Genomic DNA, 17,358 nt, shown 5'->3' on the forward strand with positions numbered 1-17,358 from the left:
TCACAACAGTGTTACCAACTCTCAAACATATTTATCCCTAAAGTTTGCCCCTAAAATTGCCTTATGTAATGGGTTGTCCTTCTAAAAAATATAAATTCATGTTTATGTTATACATAAAATATTACGTCTTCATCTGAAGATTCAGAATTTTTGAAATCATACATGTTGACATTGAATAAATTCAACATTTTTTTTATTGGATAAAAATTGCCGCCAGTCGCCACAGAGGTCGCCTGGTAATAAGTCGCTAGGTCAAGAAAGAAATAATAATATTATCAATTTAAAAATATTAAAAAATCAATAAATCCCTGAAAATACTCCTAAAAAATTCAGTCCCCTAAAAAATCCCATCGCAATTATTTACCCCCTAAATATGGGGGGAAAACGCCTCAGTAGGGAACACTGCGTCACACCCACATTCGCAATTCTCATTCACAAATGGCTTCCAAAATTCCAAGAAAACTTATGGTGCTGCCATAAAAATTATCAAAAACCTACTATTTTACTTCTATGGGAAATAAAATCATACCTACTAATTTATAAGATTTTATAGAAAGAGATAATTATTTATTTGTATGCTACATTTAGATGTTTTCCCGCATAGTTAGTAGATTTCCACATCTGCATTTTTGTTTTCAGATGTGTTAAAAAGTACTGATCAAACTTATCCAGTGCATTCTGCAATGCAACTTTATATGGTTTCCAAGTTATTTATGAACATCAACAAAATTGACCATTTTCCCATGGTGAATTACTCAATATTGAGCGATACTTGGTAAACAGTTTAAATGTGTGGAACAACATGTTTTTCAGGTAGGAGTACTTTAATGAGTTTTAAATCTAGATAAAAAAAATAGTCTACATTTTTTAGATTCAGATTTCAAAAAATATTATTTAGCATCGTTCAGAAGCCTCTTCATGCAAGTTCAACTCGCACTAGTTCAATTTTTGATATAAAATAAACATCGTTGTTGTTATCACTATTAACCCATATTCGGTTCACTGCTGCTCGAGTCTCCTCTCAGGCTGAGATGGGTTAGGCCAATAGTCCACCACGCTGGCCCAATGCGGATTGGCAAACTTCACTCACGCAGAGAATTAAAAAAATTCTCTGGTATGCAGATTTCCTCACGATGTTTTTCCTTCACCGTTGGAGACACATATTTAATTTCTTAAAATGCACACAACTGAAAAGTTAGAGATGCATATGCCCCGGACCGGATTGGAACCCACACCCTCCGGAAACGGAGGCAGAGGTCATGTCCGCTGGGCTATCACGACTCTCATATCTTCCAATTAAACAAATTTTGGAGAAGTAATGATTTTTGTAACTATTTATTTTAAATTTTTTCTTGATATTTATTTATTAGCCAGCTCCTACCCTTTCTCACACAATGTCACACTTAAACAATCCTTACTGAATGACAAAATTTATGGATGGCTTCATTATTATTATATTTAACTTTAGTGAATAGATAATTAAACGAGTTGTTAGGACTAACTGGTTAATGTTTTTAATCATTAGCAAATGCATGCACATCGTCTGTTACATGATTCTCCATGGAAATTAAAAGGCTATTCATCATTATCAACCCATATTCGGATCATTGCTAGAGTCTCCGAGGGGTTAGGGCAATTGTCCACTACGCTGGCCCAATATGGATTGGCAAACTTCACATACGCAGAGAAATAAGAAAATTCTCTGGTGTGCCTGTTTCTTCACGATGTTTTCCTTCACCGTTTGAAACATGTGATATTTAATTTCTTAAAATGTACACAATTAAAATGTTGGAGGTGCATGCCCCGAACCGGATTCGAACCAACTCCCTCCGGAATCGGAAGCAGAGCACATATCCAGTCGGCTATCACGGCTCAAATAGGCTATTATTATTAATCATTAGTGAATCAACATGTCATCTATAAATAGCCTCAATAGGTAAACTATAAGCAGTTGAACTCGTTACCCAGGTTTGGTGGTTCCATTGCCACCCGTTGGACTATTGTCGTATCCGACTATAGGACGAAAAGGGAGGGGAATGGGAATGTTGCTCTTAATTAGAAGGTGTGGCAAATATTCCATTATAAATAGAACATATAAGTACGTTATATATGATACTCAAACGTTGGTATGATGATAGGTACCCAATTAAAATTTTAAAATTTGAAATCATGCTATTTTTTTAATTACTGTCCTACTTGCTGTTTTTTTACAATTTCAAATACATACGTATGGTGCAATTAAACTAAATCTATAAAACATAAAAAAAACATACTAATGTTACAAAATATTTATGTTATCCACATTCATTTATAGAATAGATATAGATAGACATTCATTAACATTTTAATCATGTAGAACAAAGTAATTTCTACCAAAATCTTAAAACTACCAAGCGTATGGGATCATTAATGTAGATTATATCCACTTTTGTCTATGGTGAAAGCTAAAGTAATTTCATTTTACGCACCGTATTTCGTAATTAGTATTCCTTTTTATAAAGGTTTTTTACGTTTACTTATTCTGAACAATTAGATGTTCAAATACTAAAAAATCTTGACTAGATTTTTTTACTTTTAAACACATTTATCGTTGTAATATTTTATAAAATATTCTGTAAAACTCTATTCCAAACCGATTTTAAAATGGAACGTACTGGCGACCATAGCGTTCAAAAATAAAAACGACCACAGACAAAGTTGTGTGCTTTTCATCGAGTCTGCCATGTTTTGTCCTACTTGTCGCGCTTGATCAACGCGTTCGCGATTTCTGTTGTAAACTATTATTTTACTGAATGTTTCACAGGCTGTGTTTTGTTTACAAATAGTGTAGTTAATGACTATAATTACTCTAATGAAACGTGTTATCTATCAATCGCTTTTGATATTGATGTATAATGGTGTAGTTCGCATTTCATAAAAATTTGAAAATGTTCACAAGCCTGCTATTGCAGCCGTGAACAGAGAGATTCCGTCACGATTTTGAAATCGCTACAAATAATTCGGTATAGTGTTATTAAAGTAAGTTCGATACTGTGACGCAACCCACGTGCACATAATTTACCAAGCATCTCATGCACATTTGTTATTATTTTGTTCGCGGCCCGCGAGTTCGATTCGAGCCCGCAAGGATCGGATCGAAGAAGGGAAATCGTGTCGTCCGTCTTGCTCTTTCCCGTCGCGGCGCGTTCGGTTGCATTCATTCATTTTCATAAACCGAAATAGATTTTTTGGTGTAGTGCAATAGTTGTTGTTGTGTGGGTCCTTGGGTGCAGAGGGTGCCGAGTGCGCTCGGTGTCGGTGCCCACGTGACGCGGCCGAGTGTTTGGGTGGCGGGCTGGTACGCGCCAGTCGCAGTGCGGAGCGGCGGAGGTGGATCGTGTTTACCCGCGAGTGCAGCTTCGAGTGCGTGCGGAAGTGCGGAGGCATGTGCGGATGACACCGCCGTCCGATGAGACGGCGCCTTGAGCCAGTGTACGAGTGCTAAATATTATGTTCCTTGGGTTATGAGTGTGTGACAAAGTTGTAGTGTACTGAGGACACTGGAGCCCCTAGACGGAGTTGGGCCCGCTGGGGCGGCCCTGGTGCTTCTCGGGGCTCCGCACGAAGGCAAAATGGCAGCGTGGAACCGCCATCACCACTTCAACATGCTCATGGACGAGAATGCCAAAAATAAATGTAAGTACCCCTTCGCCCGCCAACTCTTATTGTTGCAGCATGGTGGGTCTAAACTCCATATCGCACCTGTTTTACGGAGAAAGGCCTAGGCCTGTAGTGTAAAATAGGCCCTCACATTGATGATGATGATCATTAGCCTTTCCCTAAATATTCACCTTTTTCACTATTTGCTATTATATAAAAAATATGGCTAGTGTCACTAATATATATTTTTTGAATATTCCCCAGTAACATATTGTAAACAACTTGCAGCCAGGCATTCAATATTAGTAATTGTACATCAAACAGCCCTCATATTTGCAAATTTACAACTCTTTACAGTTTTGTATGAAATCAGAAATATTCAGTAGTACAAGAAGTTTTAAAGTTTTGACATGATGTATGATATCAAATGTGCCCTACAAACATTTATTTGTTATCAAGGTAAATGTGATTGGTGCCATAAATAAGGAAACAACATTAAAACATTAATTTTGAAGTCTATACTTTGTTTACATAGAAAAGATTCTGTCATAAACATAATGGCAAAATTTAATTGCTGCATTAATTCTATATTTCTTGACATTGTGTAAACTAAATTGACCAGCCTATATAAAAATTATCCCAATTGTTTGGACCATTCTCATGTGTTATGCTTAGCAACACATTTGGCCATTCATTTATTTATTTTATATAGTTTGAAAAACTTAAATTATCCTTTCAAATAGTAACAGCCTTTATTCAAAAGTATTTGTGTGATTCAGCCTTAATAAAGTTTAAACTTGATAACAAAACCTAAAGTGCAAGTTCTATCTGTGAAAATCATAAAATTGTCGACAAACATAAATAATTGTAATGTTGTACAACTGTTTTGTACCAATAAATACTTCATCTGCTGCTATCTTTTATAAATACAGAACCCAAGGACTATGCAATATTTTCACAGTAACTACACTACTTGTAAAATTTGTAAGAAGGTTGTGATAAGAAGATAAAAATATATTGCATTATTTAGATAACTTTTATTAGCTAACTGGACCTTGCATACTGGCTCTATGATGATTACTATAGGTATTTCCTGTTTATTCACAATTGATTAGTTGCTAAGCAAGTTTGCAGTCTAATAGTGTATTATTATGACTTGTTGCTAACTCACAACTAGCACAGGCTTTTTTGGCTTTAGAAGTATCTTTTTGTTAATTCTGGGCCTTTTTCTTTTTTTTTTATTTAACAATCTCACCTGATGGTAAGTGATGATGCAATCTTGGATGGAAGCAGGCTAACTTGTTAGGAGTAGAATGAAATTCCACAACCCTTTCGGTTTTAACACAACATCATACTGGAACACTAAATTGCTTGGAGGTATGTTTTTACCGAGCCTTTTCTGTACAATGCTAGCCATTGTACGTAAGTCCATTGGTGCTGTAGTCACACCAGCCAGCCGTACTCACTCCATAAGCTTAGCAGGCCATCCAGGTTACCGAGTGTGAAGTGTTGCTGGCAGCCAATGTACGCAACACTTTGTTCAGTCCAGCTGTATTTAAACATAACACGTGTCAGTGTACTCATTTTATATTCTGCACAGAGGACTGTTAGCGACACCTACTCAAAGAAGTATATCTAGACAGATAAAAAGTATCCATTGCATTCTCTCAAAAAACATAACAAGTTACACGCTGATTTGTGTAAAAAAAAAAACAATGCAATTCAATATTTTTTGCTGTTGTGATGTGTGCCATCAACTTGTTGCTAATTTTAAGTTACCAGTTAACTTGATTTTCGGATTCTAACACCCCTGTGTCAGGCTCAAATGTATTCACTGTCAAGGTTAAGGATGGAGGAGTTAAATATATTGGTGAGAATATGGTCCAGGATGTCAAAATCGTATCATTTGATTGACAATTGTACACCAATTAGCTGTCTATCAACCTTTCTGTTCACACCTTTTGCTTTATTGCTAAAGGGGATAGAGGAATATTACTTGTGTTTCCATAGCAAAGAAAACAAGAATTTGACAAATATTATTGGGTCAGACCAGGCTTGCAAGTTCCAGTGGTGTGCACATCATAGATGAACTGTCTGCTGTGAGGAATCATTATAAAACTGTATTGGTATTTTAAATTTTATACAATTTGAATGCATAGTGACTATTCCTTTATTAAAGCCATACTCTATGTAAACTGCTTACCGACAAACAAATTAGAAATTAAGGTAGAAAATGCATGTCATTTCATAAGTTATGTAGGTATTTTAAATGATTGTTATTGTACAAAATGTTATTCAAAATATATTAACTATGTCTAATTATTGTTCTTAGCTTATTAATCAAATTATATTATTATTAATTCAAGAACAAGTTAATTATAATTATTAATAAGTGTGAAATGACTATAGTGTATTTCATATAACATGCATATGATGACAGTTCGCTTCACTCTTGAACGTTTGCAGCGATTCATGATAATAGTATGTATTTGACTGTCATAAGGCAACTGTCACCATACCCATGCTATCAGGAAAAGCACTCTAGCGTTTTATACCCTCATTTTTAATTTGTTTGTTGGTAAACAGTGCACATCAAGTATGGCTATTTTATAGTTATGAGTAAGAACCATATGCACAACATTGCAAGTTTTAAAGTTATTTGAAGCAAAGACATAATGCCAAGTCATTAGCACTCTGATATTATGCAGAAAATAGTTATTGGGTTTTTCTTTCAAGAAAAATTAGTAGTAGAGTAGGAGATGGAGTTGGAGAAAAGATAGTTATTTTGGTACACAGCCATGGCTAGCGCATAATCTCTCATAAGTCATGCACCATTGTTGATTAGAGATGTATTTGTTGGTACACTAGTCTACTTCAGTGTCATCTAGCCATCTACTTCTACAGACTAGTCACAGGACATTTGTGGCTACTGTGGCTGAAATTTGGAAAGGAGATAGGGGCATGAGGTGCATAAACTGCACCACTTGTAAGTTATAGCTTTTCCATGTTAGACTTCTATGTCACTTACTAACAAGTGCAGTAAACCTCAAACCTTTTTGATGTCCTCTCTGGCACATTTAGTAGTGCTGTAGTTCTCACTGGAGAGGTTCTGAGTTTGATTCCTAGCATGGGTCATTCTAGGATTATACATTTACTAAATTACTCCAGGTCTGGTCTGGTTTGATTGTGGCGAGTTACCAACCTACCGTCAAAGACATACTACTTAGCAATTTAGCGTTCTGGTACAATGCCATGTAGAAACCGTCCGAGGTATGGGCAAAATAAATTTGTACCTTGTCAAAGTAAATTTGTACCCGGCTACCATCTAAGACTGCATTGTCACTTAACATCAAGAGAGATTGAAGTCAAGGACTAACTTATCATTGAATAAAAAATGCCTTCCTGTTAATCATTACAAATAAAAGATTGTTTTTACCTAACAAGCCTATGTATGTACATTGTACACCCTATTTACTGCTGTTACTAGTAAATATAATACGGTAAGTATTATAATTACATGCTTACGCAGCAGATGCATTTTCCTTTTGATCTTCTACCCTATCCAAGTTACATACAATACAAGTATGTATACAATGCCTCCATAGTACACATAATGTAATTTTCCATGCTATCACCTCTAGAACAACAGCAGACAGAGTCATGTGTGTATAGATTTGCATTGTTCAGTGCACACAGCCCTACAGTGACCCACCTATGGGTGCTACCCTATATCCCTTTGACCTGATTCCCTTGCGTTTGATTGGGGTTGAGGTGCCAATCGTTTTTAACTAATTTATTTCAATGCAGCCATGAGTTAAATTTGGTACATTGTCTGTTGACTATTTTTACATGTACTTATACTTTTTTAGACTATTTTGAAACATTCATACCCACAATATGAGTTAGAAATACAGATTTTTTTTAATGTAAAAAAATCTTGCCATCACGCGTGAACGGCTGAACCGATTTCACTTTTTTATGTGTTTGTTATTGTCAGGAGAAGGTTCTTATGACAGAAAAAAATTAAAAAGGGGTAGGGTAGGGGTAGTTGAAAGTTTACATCGAGTTTATTTTTTCATCGTAAATAAATAAAAATAAATAAATTCGTCGTAAATTTGCCCGCAAGTAAATATTAAATATGTATTGATAGCATTTTCTTTATTTAAGTCACAACAGCGCCAAAGTAATTCATAGGATAGGCTAAAATTCTACATTTTTATCTTAGTTATTTAGAGGAGAAATGATAGTCATTGGTCATATTGATTTTGTCTTTTCTGATATCTTTTAACTAGATTTTTTATTTTGATTAACTAGAAAAAAATTCAATAATTATGTAAATGAGTTTCAGCATTATTATGAAATGCGTGGTCTTTTTGACTTCTGTACATACCTACTATTACAGAAAAGGCGTATGAACGTTACGAGACTTTTATGCCAAAAGTAACGATTTTCGCAATACCACTACATAACGGGAAGTATATTTTGTGCTAAATTAATCGCTTCATGTAGCCTCGACCCCAAAACTGCTTAACGCGGCATCGACCTCCCCAACTTTTAACCCAATTCAACCCTCGCAGATGGGTGCTTGCATTGATGCTTTTATTAGATAACACAACTTTTATGCTCGCCCCAATGTGGTCCCCGACAGTGTTAAATTGGTACACAATTATTCTTATCACACTTAAACCTACGCAGACTACACAGTTCATTTTGATCAGATCTATAGTTAGTTAATCGGCTTTGTGGATATTAAAGTACAATGCCCCTAGCGGAAATTTGATGAGGTTTAAATGTTGTATGTACATGGAAATTTCGAATTCCAAACCGGGGTCCGTTTTTAAAAGAATTCTCTAATATGCGTAAATATTATTCGAATAGATTTAGATGAATTACTCATTAAACATCAACATTTTTTACTTAATTTTAAATATTTTTTTGACAATTGCAATGCGACCGACATCTTTTCTAGATATTCATTTAAGATTTATTTTAAGATTAGTAAAGTTTAAGAGTTTGTTTTATTAAACAAACTTTTCTCAGGAATCATTGGTTCGAATTGAAAAATTATTTCAGTGATAATATATAGCATAGCACGCAATAATTTGATATGGGTTCTAGCCGATGCCCCGATGTTTCATCCGCGTAGTTGCCGTTCCGTGAAAATATAGGGGCTAAAACATAGCCTATGACACTCAACAACGTGGCTTTCTAGTAGTAAAAGAATTTCCAAAATCGGTTTAGTAGATCCAGAGATTACCCCTTACAATACCACAAACTTTATTTCTTTGTAGTATTAGTCTAGATTACCGCGGGGTGCAGCTATTTACAACAAAAAAACATTGTGAAACCTCAGCCCGATGCTTACTGTCTTTAAAAAGTGTGTAGTTGGCGATGGCCTTTACAATATCCGTAAATTGGGTAAATCACTTCATTTCTTGATGTTTATTTACGATACGAGGCTGTACTCCGTAGGGAGAGGGATCGAAACGCAATATTGTATTCCGAAATTTATAACCGTCGTTGAGTCTCGCGTGGCGCGGGATACAAAGGGAGGATGCGAAGATCCACGTGAATCCCGTTTAGGAAGGATACACAATATTTACGCCACAAGATATGAGACTTTTTACATAAATGCATATTTCATATTATCGAAAAACGATTGCGATTAGTGTGTAGGCGAAACGAAGGGATAAAAATAAAAATTGCATTGGTTTCATAGGTATCATACCATGTGTCGAACATCCATCAACAACATCGAATATCGATAAAGTCAATTAAACGAGCTTCCAATCTTGCTTTGCTCTTGAGAGAGATAATGCTGGGAAGTACCTCATGCTTACCCTACGCCTCAGGCTGATGGACGTAATGCTAGCCATTCACTATTCGATAAGCTCATGTGTCTGCAGCGCTAATGTCTTGAAGTCCGATTAAATTGATCGTGTGTTGGCATTATGTCATGCGCGACCAACACTCGGTCAGTTTTATTGGCTGTCAAGCCGTTAGCGCTGCAGGCATGTGAGCTTTCTTGATCGTCAGTGGCTGACATAAGTAATTTTTTAGGTTGCTTTTCTTGTATGCCGTGCATAGTTTTGCCGTTTATATTTTTTTGTGCGTATCAATTTACATAACATGTCCTAATTATGCGATTAGTACATCTAAGATTCCATGCGGCGGCATAACTAGTTCAGATTCTCGCACCGCCCACGCTTTTGGCACTGCATCGGATGTCGTTATGCCGGATCTACCTAAATAAAACAAAGATATTGCTCCCGATACCCAGTTTCTAGGAAACCGAGACCGGTCACACGGATTTGGCGGATAGATTAACTTACTGGTGAATACAGATTATGATCAAATAACATAATTACTTATTAGTTATTTATAAAGTGGAAATTAATGGAACCTTTATTTAAAATAGTAACTATCGTAAGAAAGCCAGTGATAAGAAAGCCAGAAAAGTGATATTCCAGTGGATATGACCTCCGCCTCCGATTCCGGAAGGTGTGGGTTCGAATCCGGTTCGGGACATGCACCTCCAACTTTTAAGTTGTGTGCATTTTAAGAAATTAAATATCACGTGTCTCAAACGGTGAAGGAAAACATCGTGAGGAAACCTGCATACCAGAGAATTTTCGTAATTCTCTGCGTGTTTGAAGTCTGCCAATCCGCATTGGGTCAACGTGGTGGACTAAGGCCTAACCCCTCTCATTCTGAGAGGAGACTCGAGCTCAGCAGGGAGCCAAATATGGGTTGATAACGAACTATCATACGTGAATATTTATATTGACTTTTACTTGCTGATATGACCGAGCAAAAGTAACGAGCAATCGAGTTGAAAAATTAATTTTTTATGTAAAAAAATACTGTTACTTACTTGTTCATTGAAGTAAAAGCGCTGCGCATGTGTAAGGTCGTCCGCGCGGAGTCCGCGCGGGGCATGGGAAAGGACTGCGTGGGTATGAAATCATGAGCGCGGGGCATATCTACCCCACTCACGGCCCGCGCGGACCATCGGGAGTGTTACGAACGAATTTGCCAAGCTGTAGGAGTAGGTGCGATAATAGTCTAGCGGGCAAGGATTGAACCACCACCCCACGTTTTTGAGTCTGGCCTTCTTACTGCTGAGTTATTAAGGTTTTTTACAGTTTATCAAGCCCATAAGGTTCTAATACTCCTCTTCATTTTAATGTCGACATTGTTTTGCGGAGGCGTGTATGTAGGACAAGGTATTTATTTTCATCTAACGACAGGGCAAGTGGGAGTATCTTTCCACAAAATCCGAATTAAATTATTTACCCCGAAACAGAATTCACGTGCCTATATGAAAATAACAAATAACTTGCTACAATGTTCTAATTTCTAACCCACTCCAAATTATCTGCCCACTCATATGGCCCGCGGTACACAAGCACAATTTGTATTTTAGTTATTTGAATATTTGTTTCTATTTCAATATACTGTGTAGAAATCAATACTGATGCTATCATTAGCTCGGTCCTTAGTAAGCTTGGTTGATGCGTGACTTTTAGGGCTCCCACACACTGTTAGAGTCGAAAAGTAGCAACCACTGATCGTAAGTGTCGACCACCGGCCACAAGTGTCTGTCGCGCGCTTCAGCTACTTTTGTGGCCCTTTCTTGCTTCTTGTGGCGGCTTTTGTGGCTGTCGCGTGTGCGGCGACACTTAAATTAAAATGGCCCTTTAACAGACGTTCTATTTTAACTACACTGTTTTAACCGAACAGTCAAATTGTTCAGTGTCCGTCAGTTTTAACTTTACAGAGTCTTTTCGAGATGCTGAGTAAATTGTTTTAACACACCATCTATCAGATATAGCTACGGACATACACTATATGCCATTAGGTACATAGATACATTATTCTTAACTAGCGGGCGCCCGCGACTCCGCCCGCGTGGTAATATTTTTCAAATTTCTCTAATATGTACCATTTTCCCTTAAAACCATGCCTTTATCCTCCTTAACCCTGCTACTACTTACTACTACACGTACGTACTAATCAGAGTACCACCCTGTCAAGTGATTGTAGATATTTCGGGATGAACGACCTTTCGCTTTGATAAATTAGATTTAGCTTGATACACGAATGAATCTTTCGCAGTAGCCTGTCTTTTCTTGATCCTTAGACCGTCAACCGTTCAATATTGTTTTTATAGTCGTATTATGATTACTCATTCGAGGAGTCCGTCAGTCGCGGTTGGTAAAGGGCAACGCGGGGTTTATGCCGTGCTCTCTAATTGGCTACGCTCCATGTTAGATTTGCTTTATTGCCTCTATTCCGTGACCGTATGGTCAGTCTGGAGGCGAAAATTTCACAGTCAGAGAGAAATTCGAAAACATATTTTTACAAAAAAAAATTAACTTACCTGTAAGGACCCTCGTCCTTACTATAAGATAAGCTAATCACTAGCTCATTCCTACAATAGTATGGCAAGCAGACCGCACACGACCACCCCGGTCAAGCGCCAGTGATAGACTGTCCCATTACCCCCACCCACTACCAATGTACATGAGATAGTGTATGTAGTATTGTAGATATCTTATTAGTATACACAAACACTACACTACCTAAATATACATTTTGAGGATTTTCAATAACGATTTTTTTTTCAAAAAGGTTTTCATAAACTTAAATATTATTGAATTAAGTAGTGGATCGAAGTCAGGGTGTTACTTACTTGTTATTGCCTAAAATACATGACTAAGAGGTATTTCCCTGTAGGCATTCCTTATTAAGTAAGTAAGACGGTGTGGGCAGTTTAAAAACAAGGATTTATTAAAGAAAACATAACCAATCTAAATATAAATTTTGAAAATTCTCAATTACAATATTTTTTTTCAAAAAATTTCTAATTAACTAAAATATTATTGACGTAAGTATCGGGCAAGACTTACCATCAAGACTGAATGAGTCAACATTAGGTGAGATCGAAGTCACAAGGGTATTACTTGTCATTGCCTAAAAATACATGACTAACAGGTATTTCCCTATAGGCATTCCTTATTAAGTAAGTAAGACAATGCGAGCAGTTTAAAAACAAGGATTTTTTAGAGAAAAGAGTGTGTACATATTTTTAGGTTCTTTTTGTGCTAAGTGGTTTTAGATGGTCCCTCTCCCGCGAAACTTTAATATAATATTCCAAGCTTATACTCATAACATAAGTAATCTGTACGTTTTCATAAAAAAATTTCAATAGTTATGATATGCAATATAAAATTTAATTTACAAAAGTTTTAAGTAATTATAATAAAAAATACGTTTTAAGCCGCCCGAAAGTCTCCTTAAAAAAGAAAACGTTTTACTAAAGACCGTAAAGAAGGCTAAATGTAAATGTAATGTAGCCAATATACATTACATTCCGCAAAACTCCGAAACAGCATCCCAAGTCGATTGCGGCTCAAAAATTTTTCTTCCGTATCGCACAATAAATTCGCATAAGGCTACATGTCCACTGAAGACAAGTTGTAAATGTACTTAATGTCAGTAAAAGGTTTGTTTAATTTTTGTATATGTGTCGTCAGCACAACAGACACGTGTACGTCAAATTCACAGTCAGAAAAAAAACCTGCGAAGCGTGTCAGCGCAGTTTCTGTGCCTTTGAACATGTTCAATGACGAGGAAATGGAAGATTGTTTGGAAGCTAATATTCTTTTTTTTAAATGAGTAACTAAATTTTTTTTTGCATCCTATAATCCCAAATGGGACGAGAGTGCCCAGTGGCGTGCACTTCATGGATGCAAAAAAGCACTGCCTACCCTAAGGGCTCTATACAAACTTATGTTGGCCCACAGAATAAATGGTTGGAATAGTAATTTTCCAATTTTTAATTATAGTGCATACCCTAGTTAAAAATCTTATGCACGCCACTGGGGGTGCCAAATATTTGATTCAGCGGCCCGCCCTAGGCCGCCTGTTTTTATATACTCATGTAGTTCCAGTAAAAGAAGTACAGTAAAAGGAGAGGTTGAACTCAGATCAATGTGCTATAAAAATCGCATTAACTCCCATGATAACAAACTTGCTACTGCCCTCGGTTAACGAATAGATGTTAGAAGGCTAAGGCGCGCCTTCTCCTGTAAAAAAAAATCAAAATAATAAGAATTTATAAATGAAATACTTACAAAAATTAACAAATAAATTAAATTAGCATGGCCTTCAATGGAAGGCCAGCTACACACGCCAAGAAGTACCCACAACCAATTTGCTTAAAGCTGATGCAGCTGATTGCACAATAGTAATGAATTTAAAAAAAAAAGGTTCCTAGCACAGCTCCAGTGCACGGACGCCTTTAGATGCGTGCCCCAAATGGGACGGGAGTGCCAAATATTTACAGCGGCCCCCCCTCGTCCGCCGCGGCCGCGATCAACTTTCATTGAGCGTCTGAAAGTTGTTGCTATGCGGATGCGGAGGCCCCCCGCCATTAAACCAAAACGCTCGTGCAACGGGCGTCATGTAGATGATATCGTGTTTCGAAAGTAACCTGCTATAGTTTACTCGGTTTAAACGTTTTCTCATTTCCATTGGTCCGTTTGTCGCCTCGTTAAGGCGTTCGAAGTACTCGATACGTAATACGTTTTGAACTATCGTGATTGATATTAATTAGGTGTAATTGTATAGCTTTAGCTATACACCTCTGAATCTGATTTAGGTAATTCAGTCAAGTTAAACTAGTTTGAAATTCATCGATTGCTGATTTTACGTTTTCAGTACCATCGTCTGGAATTGAAGTACCTACTGTCCATGTTATGTTATCCATGCAGCAAGCTTACTTTTACACTATAGTATGATTGTTAATTCCAGTCAGTAAAATGATAAATGCAACTGTCACTGAAATGTCATTTTACTGACTGGAATTAATAATCTTAAGTAAGATTAATCGTGTGTACGATTATTAATTCCAGTCAATAAAATGATAAATGCAACTGTCACTGAAATGTCATTTTACTGACTGGAATTAATAATCTTAAGTAAGATTAATCGTGTGTACGATTATTAATTCCAGTCAATAAAATGATAAATGCAACTGTCACTGAAATGTCATTTTACTGACTGGAATTAATAATCTTAAGTAAGATTAATCGTGTGTACGATTATTAATTCCAGTCAATAAAATGATAAATGCAACTGTCACTGAAATGTCATTTTACTGACTAGAATTAATAATCTTAAGTAAGATTAATCGTGTGTACGATTATTAATTCCAGTCAGTAAAATGATAAATGCAACTGTCATTGAAATGTCATTTTACTGACTGGAATTAATAATCTTAAATAAGATTAATCGTGTGTACGATTATTAATTCCAGTCAGTAAAATGATAAATGCAACTGTCATTGAAATGTCATTTTACTGACTGGAATTAATAATCTTAAGTAAGATTAATCGTTGGTACGATTATTAATTCCAGTCAGTAAAATGATAAATGCAACTGACACTGAAATGTCATTTTACTGACTGGAATTAATAATCTCAAGTAAGATTAATCGTGTGTACGATTATTAATTCCAGTCAGTAAAATGACATTTCAGTGACAATTGCACTTGTCATTTTACTGATTGGAATTAATAATAATCGTACTATAAGTAGCATCTCTGCGTTTCGCTTTGGAGGGTATAGATGCCGCTAAAGTTACACATATTATAAAGCTGAATTTTGTTTGTTTGATTGAACGCACAAATCTCAGAAACTACTGGTCCGATATGAAAAATTATTTTAGTGATAGATAGCTCATTTATCGAGGAAGGCTATAGGCTATATATTATCCCCATATTCCTACGGGAACGGGAATCACGCGAGTAAAACCGCGCGGTGTCAGCTAGTGATGTGTATAAAGTTACACTTACTTAAATAAAATGTAAAATATTTTAGTTAAATTTTCATTTTACTATGTGATTCTTCGGACGCATAATATTATTTTGGTGGGATTTTATTTAGACTAGCTTATTTTAATCTGCTTACTATCCTTTTTTGTCATCTCATCTATAACTTTCTTTGGATTCTCTGTCCCCTTGAAAATACCTCAACTGCCCACAAGGAGTGTCATTGCCCACTTTTGGGAAAGTTTTAAACTCCATGTCATTGATAGATCCATAACCATCTGTGCCATTAATAAGGCTGATTGTTATAATACTACAAACATAAATGTAAAACTGTGCATTTATATAATAACATACTTTTAATTAAACAATGAGTAATCGATCTCGTAGATAAAGCTTACAAAACTACCGTTAAACTTGCCGAGTTGCCACTCGGCTGTGTTTTTATGTAAATTACAATTAATAGCTTTAAAGAGCTCCCATTTTCTCTTGAAATTAAACTATGTAACGGATTTTAATCGCGCCGTTTTATTATTTAAATTGATGTTCAAAATTCACACACTTGGATTGTCGCAGTGAATGTGCATAATAAGCGAAAAATATATATTTTATACTGGTTCGAATCCGGTCCGGTTGAAAAAATTTTAAGAAATTAAATATCACGTGTCTCAAACGGTGAAGGAAAACATTGTGAGGAAACCTGCACCTGCACCTGCACTAGGGAATTTTCTTAATTTTCCTAACCTCTCTCTTTCTGAGAGGAGACTCGAGCTCAGCAGTGAGCCGAATATGGGTTGATAATAATGATGATGATGAAATATTTTATTATAAATATTAATTTGTGACACTTAGACATATAATACCTACAATAATAATTCAGTAATACTTTCTTCATAGTGTAGTAATAATGCGTTAATGCTTTAATAGTATATTCGGATCTTTACATAGTACTAAAAAAAGAAGCTTGCTACTTGTATGTATGTACGCTTAGATTCAAAAAGTACGCCGTTTAATGCAGTTTTCAACAAAAGATAGATTGATTAATGAGGAAAGTTTATGTGTATACTATAGTTTCCACGCGGACGAAGTATCGTGTGTCGCGGATCATTCCAATAAACAAAACTGCGTTCAAAACCTAGATATACAAGTGAAGACTCATTTCAAGAGTTAAAACGTTATGATGATCAGTGCACGTGCGCTTAATAAGATGCATAAACGCAATGCATATCCTGAGGATTCATTAAGTACCTGTATTGGAGGAGGAATTCTCCATTTTATACAACTTGTACCTATAGTGCATATCCTAGGTAGAAAACTAGTGCACGCCACTGATGATAATGCAACCAGCTGTGGGAATCGCAGCTCCCAAAGTGCGGTACAAGCGCACGTGGTGTTTGTCGGATGTGTTAACGGTATATAATCATTTAAAGTGGTCATATCTCAGCGATGTAGCCAACCCGTCTCGCTGGTGAATGGTCATTGGTCACCTTTCTCCGACACACAGTCTAGACGGTTCGCCTGTGCGCGCCGTGAATGAATTTCTTTTCTCGACGGAATGCGGAACAGATTTATTAGACCCTACCACCGGTTGACCTGGTGAAACTTTTGATAATGAAAATATCTCGCGTTTCGTTAATTAGCGTCATCGAATCGTGAGATATTGTATGTGTAATGTTGAGTTGGTCACTTTTTAACAAGTCATATTTGCTTGCATAATTACGTGCTCGTTTTTAGGGTTCCCTAAGTCAAACGTAAAAGAAGAATGTCTTAACATGTCTGTCTGACAAAACCTTTTAAACTCGTAGGTGCGTACAAGAATTTTCCAGTAGCACTGTTTCACCCTCATTCGCACAAGAGTTTTTTAACGGACGTTAAAAAAGCGTTCA

At 36.4% G+C, this 17,358-nt stretch overlaps 1 protein-coding gene across 3 annotated transcripts in view; it reads left to right on the top strand.

Annotated features, from left to right (window-relative positions):
* Positions 1 to 2,704: 2,704 nt before the first annotated feature.
* The window catches only part of LOC112057845 (serine/threonine-protein kinase minibrain), a 224,103-nt gene continuing 209,449 nt past the window's right edge, over positions 2,705 to 17,358 (top strand). The window contains exon 1 of one of the 3 annotated variants that reach the window (XR_008251528.1): positions 2,705 to 3,675. Coding sequence is in view for 2 of the 3 variants with exons in the window: in XM_024098400.2 (XP_023954168.1) it covers positions 3,612 to 3,675 (64 nt within the window). In the remaining variant the exon portion in view is untranslated. The remainder of the gene's footprint in view (positions 3,676 to 17,358) is intronic. The other 2 variants (XM_024098400.2, XM_024098403.2) reach the window with 2 other exon arrangements.

Source organism: Bicyclus anynana, chromosome 16 (assembly GCF_947172395.1).
Source record: "Bicyclus anynana chromosome 16, ilBicAnyn1.1, whole genome shotgun sequence".
Classification (NCBI taxonomy): domain Eukaryota; kingdom Metazoa; phylum Arthropoda; class Insecta; order Lepidoptera; family Nymphalidae; genus Bicyclus; species Bicyclus anynana.